Raw genomic sequence first — 25,251 nt, 5'->3', positions numbered from 1 at the left:
CAGAAAATGCCACTCCTTGCTCAAAGCTATTTAGTGGCTCCTTGAAACCCGTGACCTTTGTCTTCAGCACCCCTTCAGCTTCTAGCTCCTTTCTTCTGGCAGTATGGTGTTAGTTCCTGTATACTTTTAGAATGCTTTTCTCTACTCCAGGATGTTTAGCTCTTTTCTCATCTTCCCCCTTCCCAACTCCAACTCCTGTTACCAAGCCTGCTAGAAAGCCTTCTGCGGCCTTCCTTCTATGTCAGAATACATACCCTTCGCACAGTACCAGCCTCCTAGTTGCTTCTCCAGAGTCTTTCACACTGTTTCATTAATTTAACAAGTATGTCTTGAGTTCTGGGTACTGTGTTCCAAGTACCTTGTAAGACACTAAAAAGGACTCACAGAGTTCCTTGCCTTTTCCCAGAGTATGTAAACACAGGGAGCAAAATTTCCCTGGGCTAGCTGGTATAGAAACAATAGAAAGCTAACCTGAGGGACTTTCTGGAACAAGGGCAATAAGTATAACCCCAATTAGAATGGTTAGGGAAGGTCTCCTCTCTGCTCTGCACAGACTAGAAGTGCGTGATGGGAGAAGACAGTTTTCGATAATCTTGGCATGCCTGTGAACAAGATATTAACTTCCTTTTTGTTCTGAATTGTACTTTTGAATCTGTTTAGCCAACAGCCTTGTCAGGTACAGATAGTCTCCCTTTGAACCAGTGTATTAAAGGTATCACCTTGGGCAAAGAGAATTTTTGTTTGCAATTCATTAAAAAAGATTTGGGATCCTTATCTAAGGTTGGGGTTTCTCTCCCATCCCTGGCTACATGTGGTATGAAAGTGGCACCTGGCCCTCTTCACATTCCTGTATGGGACGCAGGTTTTGCAGGCTGTGCACAAAGGCTCATCCCTCTGTCTCCTGCTGCTGCTATGAGCAATAAAGTCCTTCCTCATTAAGCCAGGAGTCTCATGTCTTTGGCTAGCATCCATGAAGGTGTGGGAAGCTGGCTCGCTGGCTTGTAAACAGGTCAAAGCCCCAGATCTTTTCTTTATGGATAGCAGGTATTAAAAAAACAGAGCATTCAGGACACGCAGTGAATAACAAGTAGAAAGACTGTGAGGTATTTCCTGCGAGTTTTCCTTTTTTCTTCATTTCATTCTTTCTTTCCTTGAGATTGATTTATGTTTTCATTTTATTTGTATGGGTATTTTGTCTGCATGTATTTTTCTGCCTGGTGCCATGGAGGTCAGAAGAGGGTGTCAGATCTCCCGGGGACTGGAGTTACAGATGGTTGTGAGCTGCATGCCAATGCCGAGGCCAATACTCAGGTCTTCTATAAAGCACGGAATGCTCTTACTGCTGAACTACCTCCACAGCCCAACTGTAAAGTTAAGGACAGCCATCACTCATCTTCGTATCTTAGAACCCAGCAAAGTCATTGGCTCACTGCAAAATTCAAGGAATGTTTGCTAAAATAAACAAAGTAGTTGTATCTCAGAAATAAAGTTGTTGAGCAGGGATTGAAGAAAAGATCATCCAGAGACTGCCTCACCTGGGGATCCACCCCATATGCAGCCACCAAACCCAAGCGCTATTGCTGATGCCAAGAAGTACTTATTGGCAGAAACCAGATAAAGGTGCCTCCTCAGGGGATCCGCCAGAGACATACAGATACAGCTGAGCATGCTTGCAGCTAACCATCAGACTGAACACAGGGATCCTAATGAAGGTGTTAGAGAAAGGACTGTAGGAGCTGAAAGGGTCTGCAATCCCATGGGAAGAACAATATCAACCAACCAAACCCTCCAGAGCTCCCAGGGACTAAAACACCAACCACTGAGCACACATGGAGAGACCCATGGCTCCAGTTGCATATGTAGCAGAAGACAGCAGTGTCTGGCATCAATGTGAGAAGAGGCCTTTGATCCAGTGAGGGCGCGCACGTTTTCCCAGTGTAGGTTAATGCCAGGGCACTGAGGTGGAGAGGGTGATTGGGAGAGGGAGCACCTTTGTGGAGAAAAGTGGAGGGGAGGCTGAAAGGTAAATACAGAGAGTATCTAAAAAAAAAGAAAGAAAGTTGTTCTTCACAATCCATCCCCCCAAAATAGAGAGAAGAGAGGGAGAGGAAGGAAGGGAGGGAAGGAGGGACGGAGGGAAAGAAACAGACTCTTTGGGGAGCTGGAGAGATGGATCGGAGAGTAAGAACACTTGCTGATAGTGCAGTTCCCAGTACCCTGTTGGCAGCCCACAAACATCTATGACCTGGGGTTCTAATGTCCTAGGCCTTCACGGGCACCAGGCAGGCATGCGGCACACAGACACACAGTAAAGTGTCCATACACATAAAATAAAAACAAACTAAAAACAGAACAAAACATCTGTTTGGTGGACAGGGATCTATGAGGTCATACCAACTATTGCGGATCTTTCTTTTTCTTGCCTTCGGAGAGGTACATGACATGGATGTCAAGAGAAGGCAGAATCCAGAGACTTGGGTTCCATCTCAGTTCTGCTGCCTACTAGCTAGAAACTGACTTAAACTCTGTAACTCTTGGTGCTTCAGTTTCTTTTGTTTCCTTTGTTTAAAACGCTGACGATCTTGTCTTCTCTGTTTCCATGTTAAATGACAGACATATGATGCATGCTAAGTGTTTACAAATGACACGCTGTGTGTCCTCAGAAAGTCTTTCCTGTCACTATCGCTCTACCTTCATTAGCCCCTGGCCAGAGTGCAACGGAATGAGAAAGCAAGGAGGGCGTGTCTGAGCATCCGGAGTCAGTGTTTCACACTTCACTTCACGTGGAGCCACTCTTGCTCAGATCTGCTGCTTGTAGGTAGATGTTAGAGAGCAAGCTCTCCTTACTGTGCTGAGACTCGGTTCGGTTTCCCAGAGCTCCCCGAGTTTGCCACTCACTGCAGTTGTGATCAGGATTTGTTTTAAACGTGAACGCCTCACTGTGACCTCAGCATATGCAAAGGGGACTTTCACTGGCTTGGAGTGCCACACCTCATTTGTGGATATCTGAACAGTACTTCCTATGATATTTCAGCAGAGTTCTTCCGTGTGCTCCATGAAGGAGTCTGTCACTGAAGAGGAAGGTTAGAACCATGGCCTGACTTGGTTCTCTTTCCTTCCTTCCTTTGTTTCTCCCCTTCTTCCTTCTTTCCTTTATTTTTCTCCCATTTATTTTTAGACAGGGTTTTACCTACCCTAGGCTGAGCTAGAAATCATGTATCGTAGAGTGATTTTGACCTCTGATCATCCTGCTTCTGCTGTCTCCAAATGCTGGAGTCTCAGGCATGTGCCACCGTCCCCCCTTTATATGGTGTTTAATTTGAGTCCAGGCACACATTCTACCAACTTTCCCATTAGCCCTTTCTAATATTCTCTCTCTCTCTCTCTCTCTCTCTCTCTCTCTCTCTCTCTCTCTCTCTCTCTCTCTCTCCTTACCCACTCTGCGCACACGCACTGGCTCTTGTGTGTGTGTGTGTGTGTGTGTGTGTGTGTGTGTGTAACACTTCCTAGGTTTGAACTCTGTATATGAAACTCTGTGTGAACTCTGCAACAGAGAACAAATCGGTCCCAGTCAGTCACAGGTGGCTAATCATCACCTGGAGAAACACTAAGGGACAATGTTTGCTGATGAACACGCATGAAGCTACATGTTGTGTGCCATAGCTTCCAGGGAGGTGCTGAGCCACTTTCCAACCAGGTGACAAGTCAACACTGCTGGAATACCCAGGAGAGGTGGGAAGGCCACCAGACAAAGTTCGTGGTGACCTATACTCCTCTCCAAACAGGTACAACCCTTTTGCCATTTCTGGTTTCTTCATTATTTCAAATAGCTATACAGCTAATCACATCTTTTTTGTGTAGACTGAATAATTCAACTTGATCTTCATGTCACACCCGAACAAAAAAGAAGAACACATCCACTGAATTTGAAATGAGAACATCTGGAAGTCACATTAGCTTGGATTTGGGTCAGGGCACAGGTTTACTTCTCCCTGCTGGCTTTCTGAGCTTACTGTATTTCCTCTCTCAGGTCTCATACAGGCTATGCTGAGGACCATATATGTCCTCACACGAACCCTGGGTGGTACAGTTTACATTGTATGAATGTAGAAACAAGCTAGGACAAATTTTGCTTTGTGGAGGAGACTCAGGGGAGCCAAGCCCAAGTTTTCACTCTTGGTATACCTCTGTGCATTCACACACACATATACATTACAAACATATATAATATATGCATATTTATGTATACACACATATATAGATATTTGCAAATAAATATTTGTTGTAACAAACATTTTGCTACAGATGTTATTGACTGACTAGATGTCACCCGCCAGCCTGTCTTGTTCTAATTAGTTGCCTTATCAGAAAACCCTTTCAAATGGTGACATGGGGGTCCATGCACATATAACTTTTCTGATAGAGACTGAAAACGTTAAGGATCAGTTGCTTATCAAGCAACACACTTTGATCAATATGTACATATGTGTGCTGGTTTGTTTTTGTCAACTTGTCACAAACCTAGACATGCCTGAGAAGAAGAAATCTTAACTGAAGAAAAAATATTTTAGAGGGGAGGGTTTTGAGACAGAGTTTCTGTGTGTAGTCCTGGCTGTCCTGGAACTTCATCAGATTGGATTGTAGACAAGTCTATAGAAGCGTTTCTTTGATTAATGATTGGTGTGGAGCTGGACAACCCCTGAGCAAGTGGCCCTAGGGTATATAAAAAAAGCAAGCTGAGCAAACCACAGGGAGCAAGCAAGTAAGCAGCACTCCTTTATGACTTCTGCTTTAGGTCCTGCCTCCAGGTTCCTGCCTTGGCTTGCGGCTGTGAACTGTGGCTTGGAATATAAAAGCCAAATAAATTCTTTCTTCCTCCTCAATTTGCTTTGTGCTGTAGAGTTTATCACAGTACTAGACTCAGGGTGCACAGTGACACTACCATCTAACCTTTTTTAAAAAAATGTATATGAGTATACTGTAGCTGACTTCGGACATACAAGAAGAGAGCACCAGATCCCATTACAGAAGGCTGTGAGCCACCATATGGTTGCTGGGAATTAAACTCAGGACTTCTGGAAGAGCAGTCAGTGCTCTTTAACTGCTGAGCCATCTCTCCAGCCCTAGCCCTTCCTCATTTTTTTTCAAAGTTTGAACAAATAACTATTGGTTCCTCCCATTGGTTAGCTAAGAATAGTCACATGTTCTTTCTTGTAGATTAAGAACTTACTGAGTTAAATGATAGACTAGGATACAGGAGTCACCAACTCAGTAGCTTTCTTGTAGATTGTGCTGGTACTTAAGACTCATGGGCATGAGACTGCAGCATGCATATCCCATGATCCAACAACAGCTCCAAACACACAGGTTCTTTACTTCTTTCTCCAGGACATACTATGTGTCTATGTAGATGATGACAAGATTCTGCATCTGAGAAGCCCATCCTAGTAAAACAAACATCATAAATACACAGATTAAAGTAAACGATGGCCCTGCCAAGGTTGGGCTGTCATGAGTGACACACAATGAGAACATGCTAAAACGACAGAAACCATAGAGATGGGGGTAAGTTACAATTAGGGAAATGATCCCCGTGAGGCAAGATGGGCCCTAGCGATGCTTTTGAGAGAAGCTTCTGTATAGAAGAGGCAGGGGACAGAGTTGGCCTCCAGTGTTTTCCTCGGTCACTTTCCACTTAATTTTTTGTGACAGGGTTTCTCACTGAGCACAGAGCTCAGGTCAGCTAAGCTGGGTCCACATGTATCTACCACCCTTAGCCCACACCTTGTTACCGAGAAACACTACCACACCTAGTTTTTACTTGGGTGCAGGGGATTGAAACTCATGTTCTCATGCTTGCACCTAGTAGGCATCTTATTAACTAAGTTCTCTCTTAATCCCAGAAACTCAGTCCTTAATACTGTTTTTATAACCAAAGAGAGGAACTGGAAAATGTTGCTATCAAGTAAAGCAATCAGTAAATATGGTTTGTCTCCCTGCTCTGCCTCTGGGTTAGCCTGGGCAAATCCTATAACCCGTTGTATTTGACTTTCCCATTTCCCTGATGAGACAACATGACCAAGACAACTTAGAAAATAAACTATTTTATTCGAGGCTCATGGTTGCAGGGAGTCAGAGTCCATGCCTATCGTGTGGGGAGCATGACAATGGGCAGACATGTCATGTCAGAGCTCACCTCTCCAAACACAATGCTGGGGCAGAGAGAGCTAATTTAAAAACCTCAAAGCCCTTCCCTAGTGGCACACTCCTCCAAAAAGACCACGCTCCTAATTGTTCTCAAACAGTCCCAAATTGGGAACCGGGTATTCAAACATATGAGCATAGGGCGTGCAGTGGAGGGGCAGCATTCTCCATTCTTGTTTACTCCCCTCCCCCCACCTCTGCCTACCCATAGCTGTAGTTTCTAGGGCCCCAGAAGCAGTACATCCATGGTCTGTAGAAAAGAGAACAGACGCTTTATACGGAGACACTGACACTCTCCCTGCAGCATACACAGTACCACCAAGTTGTTCCTATAGAGCCTGATCCAGGACTCAGGAGCTAACCAGAAATTTAGCTAAAGCCTACCCAATGTTTAGGAGAGCAGGTGGGTACTATGAAATCCAGCTTTGTTTTCATTTTTATTTTTTGCTTGTAATGGAGTCCGACAGATTTACACACACACACACACACACACACACACACACACACAAAGAGAGAGAGAGAGAAAGGGGGGAGGGAGAGGGAGAGAGACCTAGTGGAAGGTCAGAGCAAAGGCCTGAAAGTAATACTTATGCTTAAACTCTGGGTCAGTCGCTTATCCCTGGGTGACCTTTAGCTATCTGTTGATACTCCCCAAGGCTCTGTGTTTGTAACCTAAAAATTCGGGATCAAGATACAACCTCCTAGCTTCGTCCTGAGATTAAAGGATAATGAGTCGCGCGCACTGAATATAGACACCAGAGTACCGTGCTGGGCAGGCGATAGCTGGTTACCAAGTCCGCAGCGCCCACGAGGGCGAGCTATTGTTACTAATAACGAGAAAAGGGAGTTGAGGCTCAGAAGACAGTTGCTCCCTTCCTAGGTCTCTGTCAGGCAGAAAGCCGAGTTCTCGAACTTAAGGGGGACTTTAGTTAGTGGGTGGATGGGTGGAACCTGTAACGCTTGGGACCCGAGATCCCCTGCATGGGCCGAGACGGAGAGAGCGGGTGAGGGGTCGCCTGGCCAGCCATGAGAAGGTCTCAGTGATCCCCTTCTCAGGTCAGAAGGGTTCTGTGGATGCGAGGTCCCCTAGTATCCCGGGCCCCCAGCGTCCCAGGGCGTCGCCCTGTGCAAGCGAGGGAGGAGAGGAGGGGCGAGCGCGGGACTTTCCCCGCCTCCCTCCTCTTTCCATAAATCACCGCTGCAGCGGCCGAGCCGGGAAGTGTACGGAGCCGGAGCGCAGCGTGGTGGCACCAGACACTCCCTTTCTTTCCTTTCTCTTCTCTCGGGTCTTTTAAACCTCCCTCTCCCTCCTCGCCCGGAGACCGCCCGGGCCGCGCCGCCGCGCCTGCACTGGTGGCGCCGCCGCCGTCTCCGGGCTGCACGGGGACTCGGGGAAGCGAAGGCGGTGCTGCTCCGCCGGTGTTCTCAGCCGCCCGGCCTGCGGGCGCCGCGGTCTCGGAGCCGCTGCCGCCGGGCGATGGTGGCTGCCCGCGCGCCCGCGCTGCAGCCGGGCGCCCCCTAAGTTTGCCAGCTACCGCCGCCGCGCCGCGGAGCCGGGAGCGCAGGAAACGAGGAAAGTTTGGCGGGCTGCGCCTCCCGCGGCCGGTGCCCGAATCCCGTCGGCGGGAGTGGCCGGAGGCGGCATGGCCCGCGAGCCCGAGGAAGAGGAGACCGTAAGGACGGCCGCTCCGGTCCGCCGCTGTCCCCGCTGCCCTGGCTGGCCTGGGACTCCGCGGCCGCCCCTCTGGCTGCTCTGCCTTGTGGCATGCTGGATCTTAGGCGCCGTGGCCGACGCCGACTTTTCCATCCTGGATGAGGCGCAAGTGCTGGCGAGCCAGATGCGGAGGCTGGCTGCGGAGGAGCTAGGGGTGGTCACCATGCAGGTATGCAACCCTCTTCGCGCCGCCTCTCTTGCAGCGCTCTCCTGCTGCGCAGAGCCCCGCGGCGCGGCTCGAAGCGCCCCAGCAGGCTGAGGGACCTCTCGGCTCCTGCAGACTTCTGCACATCCAGTCCTCTCCGTCCCGAGTACCCATCTGCCGCTGCCCCTTTCTGCAGAGCCTCTGCCCCGCACCCACTTTCTCCCCCTCTCCTCGGCCCCGGCTCCTTTCTTGTTGGCTGGGAATTCTCTGCTTTATCCGCGCCTTCTTCCCTAGTTTGCACTCTCCTCCTTCGCAGATTTGTTTTCACTCGTCAGTCCTGCAAACTCCCTTTCCCTCTTTGTGTCCCCATCCCTGGGCAGCGGGTCCCGCCCGGCTCCGGGCAGACTCTAAGGCTCCCCCACTCCGCCCTCTTGAAGCCTCTCCGCGTCCTCGTGGGCGAGGGAGGGAAGGTAGAACGTCCGCCGGGGCCGCAGGACTTCTGGGGTCCGGGTGGCCCAGCAGCTGGGGCTCGCTCTCCCTGCCCTGCTGTTTTGGGGGAGGGGAGGGGCTGGGCTGGCGGATCCCCAGCTCGAGTCCTTCTGGGGACTCTTTCTTTCCGCTTTTGCGGCCCTGGATCGCCTGTTGTCCGCTGTGTAATTTCTGGTTTGTGTTGCCTTTGCTGGAAAGGACAAGGTGAATAGGGTTTCCATTTTTCCTCCTGCGTGTTTTGGCCTTCCCCAGGGTTGTAGATTAATTGCCTTTGGTTGATAAGGATTTCTGACGACGCTACTAATAACCTCAGTTGTAAAAATTGCTAGACAGCACCCACCTGGAGATCCTATCGCGCCGTTATTTTCATCTTCTTGGCGAAGAAGGCCCACTCAATTAGGAACGGATGAGATGACACTCCGGGTAGGAAACCAGCGAAACAGCCTGGTTCTCCAAACCACTGTGCATTTCTGCAGTAATGGTGGAGGGACTGGCCTTCGAAAGACCGAAGTTTTCAGGAATGTAGTGTCAGAATAGGTTTCTGATTTCGAACCTAGAGTGACTATTCCACCTTTCACGGTGCTTTTCTTTGGGATTCAGGTTTCTGACAGCTTTCTTTTAAAAAGCCCCCAAACCTGCTTCCACCTGGGCCCCCTAAGAGGTTGCAGGCAGTTTGCTTAAAACAAGTTCCATCTCCGTGCCAGCTTTTCTAAGGTGGAGAGATTGCTTTGCTGGGAGAGTAAATTTACATTTATTTGCAGAAATCCGGCTCTGACCTGCAGTGGAAGGGGATTTTCTTTATTTCCATAATAACAGCTACTCTTTTAAAAATACCCTTTTTAAAATCTTTCCATTGCTTCCTATGCTCTCTTTTTAGGTTTAGGTTCATTTTAATTTCTTCCATGTGCTTTTTCTGGTTGCTGGCTCCCTGACCTCCCAGGGACTGAAAGACTTTTGGAGGCAGTGAAAACCGTCTAGATTTGCTTTGCATTTGGTGAATGTGTTAATTTAGAAATAAACAGAACTGTTTTCCCATTGAGGTTTTTGCTGTTTTGTTTTGTTTATCAAAAGGGATTTCACATGCTGCAACCTGAAATTTTGCTTTCGGGATTAGGTGGCCTTTGTCACCTTCACCCTAGGATTGGACAAGGAGGGATGGTACTCCCTCCCCTTCCTGGAGACTAAAGGCTTGCTTTTTCTAAGATTCTGGCAGCAATTTTATGGTTTCTCACCCTGGTCCTTGGCAAAAGGTGATCCTGACACATTGTCATTCAGGTAGGGAGACACTTTAGACACTTCAGGAAAAGAAAAGAAAAAGAGCTGGGGTGAGTGGGGTGTGAGGGTGTATGTGTGCCCAAATGGCCCTTCATCTCTTCCCTACTGGCCCCTAACACCTTTGCCACCTTGTTGTGAAAACGGACCTCCTGTGGACAGGGTTTTGTCTGGCAAAATGTAAAGTGGCTTCTCTCTTTTTTTCAAAGGAGAGGCGCTTACTGTATTTAAATTCCTCTTCGTGAGCTGTACTTTAATCTGCCACTTGTCCCTTTCTGGGAAATTGTCAGAAGAATCCCCCTTTAATGTAGCCAGACTGTCAGCTTTGGGAGAAGTACTTGTGCATAATAAATCCAGTGCTGGTTAGATTTCTGGCTCTTAACGTAGACCTTGTGAGCTTTGGGGTTTGATTGGTGGATCTGAAGTAAATGTGGGCCAGTTGCCCAAAATGAAGATGATGTGCCCTCTGATCTCGAATGTAGATTTTGCAGATATAAACTCAGTCGGATGGTTGGAGCAACAAGGCTTTTCCTCATTGCAAGAAGAGAGTGTTTGCACATGCTCTCCTCTCCCTAAAGGCGTCGGCTCCTTCTATTTAACCTTGGCTTTATGAGATTTGTAGACCTGTTACTTTTCAAAGCCAATTTCCAGACCTTTTAAGTTGTTTTGTTGCTGAATTTTTCCAAAGCAACTCTTGACTTTGACAAATTGCAAAGTAGCTTCCCAGTGAGGCCTGTTGTTCTGCTGAAGCTCCAATAGCAGCTCACCGTGCTCACCGTGCTCACCGTGCTCACCATGCTCACCGTGCTCACTGAGCTCCCCGTGCTCACCGTGCTCACCGTGCTCACAGAGCTCACAGAGCTCACCGTGCTCACCGAGCTCACCGTGCTCACCGTGCTCACAGAGCTCACCGTGCTCACCTCACAAAGGCAAAAGAGCCTTTCAGCTCCACGGTTTCCCGTGACAGTTCTTGTGCTTGCCCGTATAGAACAGGGTTTAAAAAGCAGTCTATCTTAAAATTTTCTTGGAAAAGTTTTCCAGCTGAGGCTATGTATTTGTGTCTTTGTTTTTATTTTATTTTATTTTACTTTTTTGTTCTTGCTAAATAATGGCTCCAAATTTTAACTGATGTGTTGTGATTTATGCTAATCAGTTTTACTGGGAAAGCTGCCATTGAACACGGCTTCCCTGGCAGCAGACATCATAGATCATGGGGAAAAGTCAGAAACCTAATTATTGTCTCTTCAGGAGTCTGGTGAACTGAAGCCATCAGTGCTAGGGTCTGAGGAGCAGACAGGGATGGGGGTCTAGGGAGACTTGCTTCTGCTAATTTCATTCATGCAACAAGCTTTGGTTGCATAGTGTCACACCGTGGAAAGAGTCCCTTTCCAGAGACCTGGATTCCAGAGCAGCACTTGCCAGTAGGGACGTTTCGTTGGTGGTGGTGAGTCTTCCTGAGCTTCGATCTGTGGCTGGGATGGGATCCTTTCAGTAGAAAGCTGTGGCTGACAACTGTTCATAGACGCTGCGTTCATTAAATATTTTCTTTTACCCTTGATAGTGTCCTGGGCTGTGTACTAGGTGTTTAGAGAATTACAAGAAGATATTCCTGCATAGCCTCCTCTTAGGGGGTTTACAGTGATTAAACCCAGCCTGTGGGTTGTGGCCCCCATTGGGGATTGAATGACCTTTTCATAGAGGACACCTAAGGCTATTGAAAAACAGATGTTTACATATTTACACTACAGTTCAAAATACTAGTGAAATTATAGTAGTGAGGTAGCAAAGAAAATAGTTTTATAGTTGGTAGTCACTATAACATGAGGAACTGTATTAATGGCTCACTGAATTAGGGAGGTTGAGAACCACTGTCCTTAAAGAACGAGGTAAGACTGCATAGGTAAAATTCGTAATCCCCGGTGCTTGCTTGTTAGAAGGCATATGCTATTTCAGCAGGCTTCTTGTAAGCCCACTTAACATTATATGACAATTGAGGCTTCCTATCAGTGAGGGTCTGGCTCAAGGCCAGTGTGTCCTCCCTGGTGTTCAGCTGTGCTGCACTGGGCACAGTTGCTGTGAACTTGGCACACACACCAGCAGGTTGGTCAGACAGCTGCTGTATGGAACTTGGGAAGAGAAGGAGGCGGGGATTCCCTTCAGAAAAGACTATCAGAAGTGCAGGTTGGAGCTTCATCTCAATTAAAGAGCAGCAGCCAGGGCAGGGCGACTCTGCCTGTCTAGGCAGAGGCGTCCATTAAAAACAGCAATGCTGTAAACAGTGAACAGAGAGCCCAGAGACAGGGAAGCTTCCTATGCAGCCAGACAGCAGCGCACAGTCACACAAATTGTTGCTCATTTTGGAACATATCTAACATTTGGAGTCGAGGTGGAGTCTGTAGCCTCAACTGTGGGCAGATCAGCAGTCGTCAGACATTTCTCATCTCTTTGCTGGCAATGGATGAGGAGGCATCTTGAGCTTTCACGAGAAAGCTGGCTCTGGCTCCACCCCTACATATAGATCCTGGCCACCTTAGAGCATCTATGGTTACTGAGCACAAATGTTGCTGAACTGCAACTACAAGCTGATTCGGCTATATTTAGGTGAGGCTTATAGTTTTCTCTGATCCATATACCATCCTACACATCACCTGATTTAGAATGACTTAAATATATATTTATGTACTACACAGTATTTTAGAGGAGAAAAACATGCAAATAATTGGACTCCTGTGTATGTTTGTGTATAAAGTTGGGGGAATGGTTATTTCTTCATTCTGGAATTGAGTATTTGGAGAAGAAAGCTGAACCGTTATAGGTGACTCTGAGTTGAACTTAAGAATGAGCCGAAGGAAAACATTGAATGACTTCTGCTGACTGCTGTTGTCTCAGTGCCGGCTGGACTTCCTTCTCACTAATGCCTGCCTTAGCTGGCTCCATTCCTTGTGCTCGTTAGCTTCCTTGCCAGCCCTGCTTGGGTTTGTACTTGGGCTTGGGAAAGGGAAGGCCACGGTTTCACACTTCATAACATGCCGGTGCTATTTCTGGTCACTGCTTGCCAATTTGATTCCTTCGGCCTAAGTGGGTGGGTTTAGGTAAGAGCCTTTCAAAGCTCCACTTTTGCCAGGAGGTGGAGTGAAATTCACTGTGGATCCTCTTAGACTCTGTAGGAATCTACTAATCCTCAGAACATCATGGGGGCAACAGAGACAGCAATTTTGACTCAGCCAATTATCAGTTGTGTAACTTCCTGAGTGTTATTAAAAACCTGTCTGAACTTCAGTGTCTTCTCATCTTATGTGGTTCATATGGGGAAATATATTTTAAAGAAAAAAAAAAGGAAGACAAAACAAAAAAATGAAAACCAGACAACAAAACAATCTCAAACAAAACTAAAGCTAAAAGCTAACCAACATAGGACTCCACAGAAGAGCATTTAGTAAGCAGGAATACTGGTCAGGGTGTAAATGTGGGCATAGTCTGCTCAGTGTGAGGTTGTAACTGAGAATGTAGAAGCCTGCAGCTGCGCCAGACCCAAGCATCCATATCATCCTCAGATACTGGGTTGTCGGTGTGGCCATGTCTCTGTTCCAGAGTTCCTTGGGTATCATGTACAGACTCATGCATGTGCTGCCAAACCACCCTCTGGGTTTCTGAAGAAAGTACTAGACATGCAATTCGTAGTTACTTATTTACTCTTAAGCTTGTTATTGAAAAGTTGTTCATTTTTAAATGTACAAAACCAAAGAAAATAGTTTAAGAGCGTACATATCTCTCCCGTCCAGTTTAAATAGCTGGTGACCACTGCTGTGGCTGTCAGCCTGGGTTCCCTGCCACCTCCACCTGTTCCTTCCTCCTCTCGGTGACAGGACGCTGCAGTTTTGTTTGTAACATTTCAAATTGCATTAAATTTGACCTACTGTTTTGAATATTTGGTAACAGTATTTTCTTTCTTTGGGCCCTGTTGTATAGAATTGTAGACAGCTCTTACTTTTGTACTTTTGCCCATCGGCCATCCTTCTGGATAGAATACCTTTGGCCAACCCCTAGTAACCTATTATCCCACCAGACTGAGTTTTCTTGTTTTCTTAGTGGTTGGTATTTAGTGTAGGCACCTGAGTTTTGATCAGCTCGCCTTTGTTCCCACCCCTTCTAGAAGAGGTGAGAGTGATTAAGAATAAAACAAGCAGTGGGTGGGGACATAAGTGCCTTTGTTCACACACACACACACACACACACACACACACACACACACACACACACACACGATGACGACACTGGATGGGGACCTTTAAGGACTAAAGATGCTGCACATATCTTTGGTTTTCTGAGTAGCATGTGATCACAGGACTTGGTACAGAATTGGGGGCCAAGGGATGCAGGAGTAAGAAGGAAGTTGCAGAATGGAGCCCTAGCATCTAGCATCCTTCTCATGAGTTCCCGAGCTTAGACTCACTTGGGTTGTCAAAACAGAATGGAGAGAACTGTCATACTTGCATACTATCAAACCTTTTAAAAAAAAAATCAAGTACCAACAAAAATATATTCATATAGTTTTATGCCAAAATGCCTTTAAATATCTGTACATGTATCTCTCTTTTTTAAAATAAAGTTGTAAAAAAAAAAAAGAATTGTCATGCTGGTGGTCATGGCACTTTTAAGTTACTACATCTAATGTTTGCCAAGGTCAGTTGGGCAGAAGAACGGAAGCGGGCTTGGTGTGTAGGTCAGTAAGAGAGGTGCGGACATTTCGGGAGCTGTAGGAGGGGCTGAGCTATTCTCTCCCCATTGTGGCTGTCAGAGGCAACCTGGGGACACCGTCTAGGCTACTGTCATTCCATCACTTTGTTTTTTAGGAGATGTAGAAAGGCCTTGCTTCTTAAAATGTTGGCAATTGGTTCAAATTAAAATAATAATAATAAAACAGTCTGGGCCAAGCCAAACACATCTGCAGGCAAGATGGAGCCAGAGGCCCCTCACTGGTTTGCAGTGTCTGGGGTAGAATTGGGTTCTGGACAATAAAGACAGAGCTTGTGTGCAGGTTAGGGGGAGGTCTCTCTCTGTCTCTGCCTCTCTAGATTTTTTGTTTATGTTTCTGTGTGTGTCACATTTGCATGTGGGTACCATTGGAGGCTAGAGGATGACACTGGATCCCTGTAGTTAGAGAACAGGCAGTTGTGGCATGGGTTCTGTGAACTGAACTTGAGTTATCTCATAAAAGCAGCAAGTGCTCTTAGGCCCTACTGGAAGAGAATATTTATGTAGTATAAAGCAGAACTTTTTGATGAAGAAAAAATTTGTGTTCTGAAGTGGATTACCTTGAGAGAAGGGTTGCTTGTTATTGTAAAACCTTCAAATATTTATTCAATGTTTCTTTTGTGCCAGGCACTCTGTTAGGCCTGAGATATCTATCAGTTAATTTACAAAGTAACACAATTCTAACAGGTGTTCTGGGTGCTTGAAGAAAGCCAGTGGGGGATGTTTATATGTCTGATGGGGAAAGGTTCTAGTTTGGAATGAGTGGAAGTTGGGTGGTTTAAGAGTAGCCTTCCCAGAAGGCTCCTGTTGAAGAATGGGAGAGTGGTTTAGGATTTGAAGTTTACTGAGATGGGAAGAAAGGGCTAAGTAGTAGGTTAGCAGAGTAGGCAGAGGTCAAGTTGTTGGACAATAGGATCGTTTTTACCAGTCAAGATTTCCTTTCTAACAGAGGCCAGCATCTCTAACTCTCACTAGCTTGTATGAGAAAGGAACCTACTGTCATTACAGGTGAGTTATCTGAGGAAAGATCTTCCAGGAGGGGCTATATGGCTACAGTATTTCTCCTAATGCTCATCTTCCTAACATCCTGCTGTTTGAACATAACTGGTAGCATCTTCCATGCTAGTTGGAAATCAGTTGCTTCATGTGCCTGAACCCCATGGTTTGGGGTTCCTTTATGGCTGAAATCATGGAGATGATGGTCTATCATGGGGCTGATTAGAGAATTTGAAGTTACCAGTTAGTATTTAAATGTCATTGAGCCACTGAAGAAAGTCTCAGAGCTGCTGAGACTTACAGAATGTTAGATACTGGGTTTTGTTTGTTTGTTTTTTTGATGTTCTTGGACTTGTTTGTTTGTTTTAGTTTTGGTTTTTCAAGACAGGGTTTCTGAGTAGCCCTGGGTGTCCTGGAACTCACTCTGCAGGCATGCCTCCAACTCAAGAGATCCACCTGCCTCTGCCTCCTAAGTGTTGGAATTAAAGGCATTTGCTACCACACCAGGCTATTAGATACTGTTTTAAAGGAGCAAATGTAATTGATTACTTGCAGACTACCATTGTAAACCTCTAGTACTAAAGTAGCTATTCAAAGTAGAAAATGGGTGTGGGGATGGGGCTTAGTGGTAAAGCTGTTTCCTGGCATATATGAGGTCCTTAGTTCAATCCTCAGCACTGCAAAAATAGTGAAAGAGAAACATAAATATCAACGAAATATAAATAACAATAACAAAGGGGAAAGCATTAGAGAAAAAGGTTGGGAAGAACAGCTTTAGTCCGCCAGCTTTTGTTTATATAAAAAGAAGAGAATACCAGCTCTTGTTTTAGGCAAAGTTCTGTTTTGAAATTGAATTAAAGGTGTTTCCTCTGGTTATTGGGAATATGAAGTCTTTCTCAGACATTGCATTATTTCTCTGGAGGAGTTTGACTCAGTGATGCCATGATGTAAATGACATTGGTTACTGGATTTTTTTTTTTTTTAAACCTTTGCTTTCCTTTTCTGAGTTCAAAGATAGAGTCCCCCTTAAGCTTCACACATTCAGCAGCTGAGTTGATTACAGTTTGAAAACTCCAACCTCCAAATACCAAGTGGGTAGGTGGACTGTAAAGTAGCTTATGGTCCTTATTTCCCTGGGTGTACTGTGCTTTCTGGTGTTTGCAGAGAAGCCCTAGGCCCACATGCTCATCTCGTCTACACTTGTCTTGGTTCTCCTCCAATCAGAGCCACTTTTAGAAGACAAAGCCTAAGCCTAAGACTGACTACAGCACCCCCCTCCCCCGTCTTGACTTCCTTTGTATTTTAAAAGATATAATTTATATTATTTTCGAATGGGATATTTTTAAAAGATAGTTCGAGGCTCTGTGGAAGGACACTTTAAAAAAGAAGTCAGCAAGCCAGTGAGAATGAATCTGAATTTTTAATTAGGCTTTGAGTTGTTGCTTCAAAGTGTGGAGACATCATTAGGGATGTAAGTCTTGTTGCATTAGCAGGGGCTGACATGTTACTTCAAACACACGGAGTGCAGCTGTCCTGTGCAGATAAAAGTGGCTACGTTAGGAATAGCAAGGTGGATTGGTAGATAATTAGCTGTCCCACATTACTGCTGTGTGGAAGAAGCCTGCCAGTCATAGGCAGGAAGGAGGAATTATTAGCAGGAGAAAAATCCAAGAGTGTCATAAAGCAATTTGGAATCTCTTCAGCTGTGGCCGAGTTGATAAGGCCTATGTTAGCAAGCAGCACAGACTCACGCTACTGTATGATAGACAATATTTTCTTTTTTCCTTCCTTCCTTCTTTCCTTCCAGAATGGCCAGAAGTAATGATGCACAAATACATTCACGGATTCACTGAGTCCACTCCAACTCCATATCTGATATAGTTACCTTCATTTTTGTAGCTCCATGTCACTATACTGAGCCAACATCACAGAGAAGCCATAGTGCCTTGGCAGTCACGGACTATGGCTCACTGAGACGGCAGTGTCTGGCTATATTGTCTCTTTGTCATAAATGTGCAGTGGTTATAGTGTCTCTGGTTAGTTGGATGTGGAGTTGTGTGTTTTAAATATTTCACGTCCCCTCTACCCCGATCATTGGATAGCGAAGGCATTGAAAGGCCTACGGAGTCCTCCTGCCAACTCACTGGGGCTCCTTGGCCTGTCTGCCCACTGGGTGCTCCTCCCCTCGTGTGCTGCTGGTTCCCACTGCCTCCCTCTAAGGTGCAGGTTGACAGAGGAGCTGGAGCAGGTCAGATACCTTCAGCAGCCTCCAGGGAGAGCTGGCTGCTGTGGGAGGGGATGCCATTTGTCTTCTGTAGATTGCTCGTCCCTTTCCAGAGACCATTAGGAAAAAGCCCTGGAAATCTGAGGAGCTTGTAGAAGGAGGAGACAGTCTTGGCTATTCAGAGTTGGTTTCATTGTTCCTCCTGTGGTAGGCTGAAATGGTGGTCTTTCTTCAGTCTTAGGAAAGACTAAACTGTATACTGATGATAAACCCATAGCACTAGTTATGGTTGGGTTAAATTATAATTTCTAGAGACAGCATAAATGCAGATGATCATAAAAGCCGGGTGTGGTAGCCAAGGCCTGAAATCCTAGTACTCAGGAGGAGAGAGGAGGTAGATCAAGATTTCTATCACCCTAGGCTACCTCATATCTCCAACATAATAATAATAATAATAATAATAATAATAATAATAATAATAATAATAATAAAACAATAATAATGACAAATAAACAAATTAAATACACTAAAACAAATGTGGAATTTTTATCTACACACATGTATCTCAGACATTAAAGCTAGATAAAACTGGTTGACAGTTACAGTCTTGGAGGGTTGCTGGAGAGCAAGCACGTGCCAGAGTCCACACTCTTTGATGTGGGAGTCTTAGGGTGCTTAGCCCTGTCTATGACCTACTTTGAGGACTCAGGAAATAAAGTCTGGACTGCAAAAATTGTCTATGGGCTGGGAGTGGTAGACGGTGTATCTTTCTAATAGTTTCTGTTCCGAATTAGCTTTTCTCACTGTTTAGAATGTTCGTTTCCTTAAGTATTCTAGACTGACTGGAAGATATTTGGGGTATTGATGGGATTTGGATGCTTGGTGCATTGATGGTGGAGAAAGCTGAGCTATATTTAGGAAGAGGAAATGTGTATGCCATTGAAATTAATGTATATTTAGGACTCGTTTCTCACAATGTTTACTGAACACACGCTGTGTATCAGGTGCCATTCTGTCACCTCTGTGTTTCTTGCCCCTGTTCACTGATGGTGCCCGGAAGGCCGCTGGTTCTGTGTGGAGGTGACAGTCTTAACTTTGGAGGAAATCTGGGCAGGCCACTCGCTTCTTTCTTCCTGTGTAAACAATCCCTGTGGCTTCCAGGAAACATAGCACAAATGTAGCCACACTGTTCTTCGGATAGAATTGAACAAGAAAAACAAAACATCATCCCCTGTGTAATTTTTTATCTTATTAAAATGAAAAGCTTCCAGGATCAACCTGACTTGTAATAGAATCTCAGCACAATGACTCTGGTGAACTTCCACCCCGTTGTCCCACCCACTCTTAATTTTATTTAGACTTAACATATATTATGCTTTTTCTTGAGGGAGGCTGACAATCCCCCTGCCTCAGTCACCCAGGGAGAGGGTTACTTGCGTTCTTATAGCGAATGACAGTTTTCACTCTTTCCTCTAGCTATTTTTCTGTAGTTTACAACAAATCTTTATGTAGGTACTGAACATTCAATTCAGTTTAATCTTTATAATTATAAATACAAATATATAATAATTTAATTTTATTTATAAATGTAATGTATAATTTTAATTAAAATAAACTTTTACAATTAAAATAATTTGATTTTATATATATATATATATATATATATATATATATATATATATGTTATGTTTTTACATTTAGTTGGGACAGGGATGGTGCATTCCTCTGCCAAAGCATGAGTGTGAAGGTTCCCCGGTTCCCTCCTTTTATCATGTAGGCCCCAGGGACTGAACACAGGTTGTCCGGCTTGATGGCAGTGCCCTTACTCACTGAACCGTCTTATCCGTCTAGGCGTCTGATTTTTTTCTCTTTAGAGCATATGTGTGTTCACGCAGATGTGCTTTTTACTTTCCACATAGATGCTAAATTCTACTACAAGTGGGTTATTTTCAAGTGACAATCCTCACAGGAAGCACATTTGCTTCCATTGTTTAGTGAATATGATGTCATCAGAATTAAGGAGAATGAATAGTCAATGGGACACACACAGTTTTCATCAGAGTTGCCTTCCTTATCAGATCAAGAAGCCTTGTTTGAGATTAAAGGTTAGCAGGGCCTGTTGTAGGGCCTTAGGTTGTGGGAGTTAGCCACTCTGATGTCTGCCGTTCTGCTCCTGGCATCATTACAGTTCGAAAGAGCTCTAGGAGCCAGCCAAATCCAGAGGCCCTGCCTGGGAAGGGCCTATATTTCTTAAAGGGAAATGTCAACATTTAAACATGAAGAGCTGAGGAAAGGCGTGAAGGGCAGGACGGGTCGTTCCGTGTGCAGATGGCGTCAGCTACGGAAGCATTCACAAGCATGTCTCTTGGGGGACATGGTGAACAATGAGTGGACTTGTGGTGGGAGTGAGGGCCTGGGGACCTCTCTAGGGAAGGCTGAGCCTGAATCTATCGGTTGAACTTGAATAGGAAGGAACAGGAGCCGATGGAAGACGACGTAGGGTCACTGCCTGGACTTTATCTTGGCAGGAATGGGAAGCCCTGAAAGTTTGAGGCATAAAATTGTTGGCCCAGCTTTGCTGCATAAATCATCTGCCTGACTGGCTCATCTCCCCTTTCTATTTTGACTTCTGCAACCTCTGGTTGTTGATGTAAACTTGGGCTGTAATAAAATGAATCCAGTAATTATGGGTCTCCAGAGGTTACACCGTTCACAGGGTCCCTCTTCCCTGCTCGCTGCTTCACCAGGGAACTCTTGCTGCATACACTCTCTTTGGGTGTTTGTCAACTACTCCAGGATGACTACTTATACATGCTGCTCATGGTGATCACACACACCTTTAATCCCAGGGCTCGGGAAGCAGAGGCAGGAGGATCTCTGTGAGCTCAAGGCCAGCCAGGGCTACGTTGTAGAGACTGTCTGCAAATACAAAAAGTGAGCAACAACAAAAGTGAACTAACCAGGATCTCGAACTGAGTGGATCCAACCCACATTTGGAGAGTGCTGCATAATCCATTTGGGCAAAGGCCAGGATCCAAGTGTCCACTCCAGTGGTCATTGTCAACCTTCTAGGGGCAATAAAATACAGTTTTGATCTTTTTGATTAGCATCGTAGTTATCCTGGGTTTCCTACCCTACATCCCTCAGTTTTATTTTTTATTTTTATGAATGCTGAATATGGTAGCATTACACACCTGTATCACCCCAGAACTGGGTAAGCTGAGTCAGGAGGATTGTGAGTTCCAGGCCAGCTTGGACTGCATTGTGACTTTCAGATCATCCTGGGCCATCCAGACTCCATCTCCCATAGGCCTCTGCTTTGACTCAGAGCTTTGTAACGTGAATGAACTGTTCAGCAGAACCCATAGTCTGTCAAACTCCCAGCTCCCTGCACTCTCGCTATTTGGACGATGCGGTCCAGCAGTGCTGAGCAGTACCTGCAAGCCACAGCCTCACAAGGGCGACCCATCCTTTGTGCTGGGCTGCTTGAGAGGTTCATCGTTGGTTTTCTGTCCCATCCTGTTGACAAAACACCCTGACCCAGCTGAGTTTGTACTGGACCTTGTTTGATGACAGGTTTCTATTTCTCAAGCACCTGTTGAAAAGTCTCAGGGACATGTGGATGGCGCCAAGTCAACATGAATATTTGGGAAGTTTCATGCTCTTAGTTATTGTAAGAACCCCAGGTCAGTTGGTAACAATGCTTCATATATTAGAATATGAGTTTAACGTTTTTTGTGAAGTGATTGTGCTTTGGAATTGTTAAGGCATTTATGGTTTTTTAATATCACAGTTATAGTAACAACATAGTACATTTTTGCAGATGAAATCATGTCTTTAAATATAGAGGGGCAGGCATCTTTTTATAATTTGTAATTTGCAAGTTTCCACTTTTTGACCAGTCAGTCTCTCTTTTCCCATCTCTAGTTTCTTATGTGGCTTTGTCTGTGTCGCGATTATATTAGAAGAATTATAAATAGAATTGTAACTTTAAGGTGTGAGTTTCAAACAGCCTGCAGTAGTTCATTTAGTTCTCAAAAGTAAATCACGATATGTATTCAAATGAAAATAAACACAAACGTAACATTATTTCTGAGATATTTACAAAATCAATCATATATGCTCCAAACACTGATTCACTGTATGAAAAACTTCCTCCGGATGTAGGGAATTATTATCAAGAGATAACGTGTGAGAACCGTGTTTTATGTTTGTCCTCCACCCCAGTGTGGACCATAGTGAATTTCTTTCTTAATTTTGTTCTGGCGTTTGGCCCTAACTTGCTGAGGTGTAGGTATTGCACTATTTCCCAGGATTCACAATACTGAGTGGATATTTGGCAGGTCTGCTGGAAAGACTCTGTTATTACTGAATAGCTCTTCCTTTCAGCACAGTGACAATGTTCTTAAATTCAGCCAGTGAGCTGAGATATTGCCTCCCTGAGTTATGTGTAAAGGATACCTACAGTCCAAGTCTGCTCAGGTTTAACTTAGCATTTATGGATGAATCCCTCCTCCCCAGTCCTCCTGTGGACTTAAAGTCATCTCTAGATTAATCATGCTCACTACTCTTTTACTGTACTGTTGACGGAAGAGTGATGAGAAAAAATTCTGTACACATTCAATACAGATGCAAGTTTCCCCTATATTGTCCTCATTGGGTTGAGCTCACAGGTGTGGAACCTGCAGAGAGGGCTAACCCATACCTTCCATTTCATTAACACGTCATCTTTTTAAATCGACTCAGTTGTAACATCTATATATATATATATATATATATATATATATATATATTACTATCATTATCAATGAGAATTCTCTACATGTTTTTTTTCCACAAAGCATTCACATTTCCTTGCAAAATCTTAAACTTGTTTTGAATCAAATTCACCAAGAAAAACATAAGTCAATAATGAAGTATGTAAGGCTTCACTTAATATGTATTTAAGGTCTGCTTCAAGCCAGGCAGTAGTTGGGAATGCTGAAGTGGTTGATCAAATACAGCCTTCTTTCCACTTGCTGGGGCACACATTCTTCTGAGGTTAGTTGGTAAGCCTGCTGGGAACAGCAGGGAGCAAAGGTCAGTTCAGGGAAATTATTTGTATGCAAAGCTTAAGACTCTGGCTTCATGGATGCAAATGGGTCATGTGCCTTGGAGGAGCAGTTCTTTGGGATTAACTCTTTTATGCTAGTCTGCTTTAAGTTGTATCTCTTTGTTCTGACATCTTTAGATGACTCACAAGTAGCCTGTAAACAATTACTGTGCTCTCTTCCTTGTTCGTCTTAGAAACCTGTAATTTGGTTTCTTATTTATTTTATAGCTGTGCTGCCATTTTCTTGATTCCCTCTGTTCTGCCCCCACCAGTGCCTTCCAGAAAGGCTCATGTGGATGTGCCTTCGAAGGCCGGAATCCTGTAAGCTAAAAGCCTCCACATTTTAGTAATGCAGAGGGTTTCCCTGGTGAAGTGAGCCCAGTTTTTAGCACTCTGGCTTTCAAAGCTCATTCTGAAGTCAACGTTTGGGAACATCCAGAAGCAATAAAAGCAGATCTTGTTCTCAGAACAACTCACAGAAGCCAGGACAGAGAGCCTTGGATTTTAATCACATCTCACTCAGTCTAAAAATCGGGCGAGCACAGACATGGTAGCACATGTATAATTCCAGTATTCTGGAGGCTGAGGCAGGGGAATCAGAAGCTGTGATGGGGGTTTGGGGTGGGACTGGAGAGATGACTCAGCAGTTAAGAGTAAATACCATTTTTCTAAAGGACCCGAGTTCTGTTTCTAGAACTCTCATAATTACCTGTGACTCTTCTGCCTTCAGGAGGCCTCTGAGGGTACCTGCACACACAATATTAAAAATAAAATAAGTATGTGTTTAAAAGTTATAATAGATGATTTTTTTTTATTGTTGGTTTGACAGGTTCTGGAATCATACAGGAGACGAACATATGGAAATATCTGTGAGGGAATTTCTAAATTGGGTTAATTAACGTAGGAAGGTGCACATTAAATGTATGTGGTACATTGCATGAGCCAGGGTTTTGCACTGCTAGAAAAGAAGAAAGTAGGCTGAGCATCAGAAGCCATTGCTGTTACTTTAATTGTGATGTGTGTAACCAGCTGACTACTTCCCTATCATGACGACGCACTGTAAGTGAGTTTACAGACAGTGCCCTTGTCATGTACTTTGTCACCACAATGAGAAAAAGAACTAATACCGAAAAGTGGGTTCCAGGAACAGGGTTGTTGCTATTGTAAACCTGACCGTGTGGTTGTTAGGACTCTGGAATTGTTTTCTGGGAGGATGGTGAAAGAGTTTGGAACAGATGGGCTAGAAACATCCTAGAACTCTGTAACCAGGGCTTACTGAGCCACTCTGGTGGGAATTTGGAAGAACAGAGAATCATACCTGAAAAAGCTGTACTCATAAGGCTTTGGAAGACAATTTCATGAACTTGGCCAGAGGCCATTCATGCTACATTCTGACCAAGAATCTGGTCATATTTTGCCTACCTCTCATAAGCTTGAGTAAGGCTGAATTTAATAATAATGGGTTAATTTGTTTGGAGAAAATCCCAAGACAGGATTGCACCCAGACCATGTCATGATAAACTGTTAACAGCTCTGATCCAGGCCTACAGTGAGAGAGCAAGCAGAGAAAAGGGATATGAAATGTGGACCATTTGGAGAGGGAAATATTTTGAGTGCTTTTAAAGATACAGAGAAGTCAGATGGGAAAAAGCAGCTGTAATTGTCCAAGGAATTAGCCTTACTCAAGAGAAACCTAGAGTTCTGCACTGGGACAATAGAAAAGGTTCCAAAAGGCCAAGACCACACCTATCCAAGACTCTAGCTCTCTCTCTCTCTCTCTCTCTCTCTCTCTCTCTCTCTCTCTCTCTCTCTTACACACACACACACACACACACACACACACACACACACACACAATGCAAACTCATTTGAAAGGAAAGATTCTGAACTTGATTCCCTGCTTGAAAACAACTGCCAAAAAGTCTTGGGCATATTCAACCACCGAGGCATACAGAAGCCAGTACAACTGTGGTCCAGAGCAGGTAACTCTGTCTCAAACTGACAGCAGACTGAGTGTGATCCATGTGGCACCAATTTACAGGAATGAAAGACATAAGAATAAGGGGGTCATAGAAACTTACACAAAGGTTCCAGAGCCAGGAGAAGTGTGTCAGGGTCAGGGTCTCTAGTACGAGAGCCCGAGTGGCCACTGTGTGACTGTAGTGGAGACCCCAGTCATCTTAGACATATAGGACCATAGGATATGCACTGAGGTCAGTTGCAGACATGAAGACTGCAGCATATTGGACATGCCAGGACCATGGGACATGCATCAAGGACACTTGCAGGGATGATGACCCCAGCATGTTGGACATGCTAGGACCACGAACATGCATCAAGGACAATTGTAGGCATGAGGA

The 25,251-nt window shown here is 44.9% G+C and overlaps 1 protein-coding gene across 1 annotated transcript in view; it reads left to right on the top strand.

Annotated features, from left to right (window-relative positions):
* Positions 1-7,787: 7,787 nt before the first annotated feature.
* The window catches only part of CACHD1 (cache domain containing 1), a 207,322-nt gene continuing 189,858 nt past the window's right edge, over positions 7,788-25,251 (top strand). Inside the window, exon 1 of the mRNA XM_080920834.1 lies at positions 7,788-8,087. Within this exon, the coding sequence (XP_080776960.1) occupies positions 7,848-8,087 (240 nt within the window). The 5' untranslated portion in view covers positions 7,788-7,847. The remainder of the gene's footprint in view (positions 8,088-25,251) is intronic.

The sequence above is a fragment of the Micromys minutus genome (assembly GCF_963924665.1).
Source record: "Micromys minutus genome assembly, chromosome: 9".
NCBI classification, from domain to species: domain Eukaryota; kingdom Metazoa; phylum Chordata; class Mammalia; order Rodentia; family Muridae; genus Micromys; species Micromys minutus.
The sequence above is the reverse complement of the archived record's forward strand: the minus strand, read 5'-3'. Positions and strand labels throughout refer to the sequence as shown.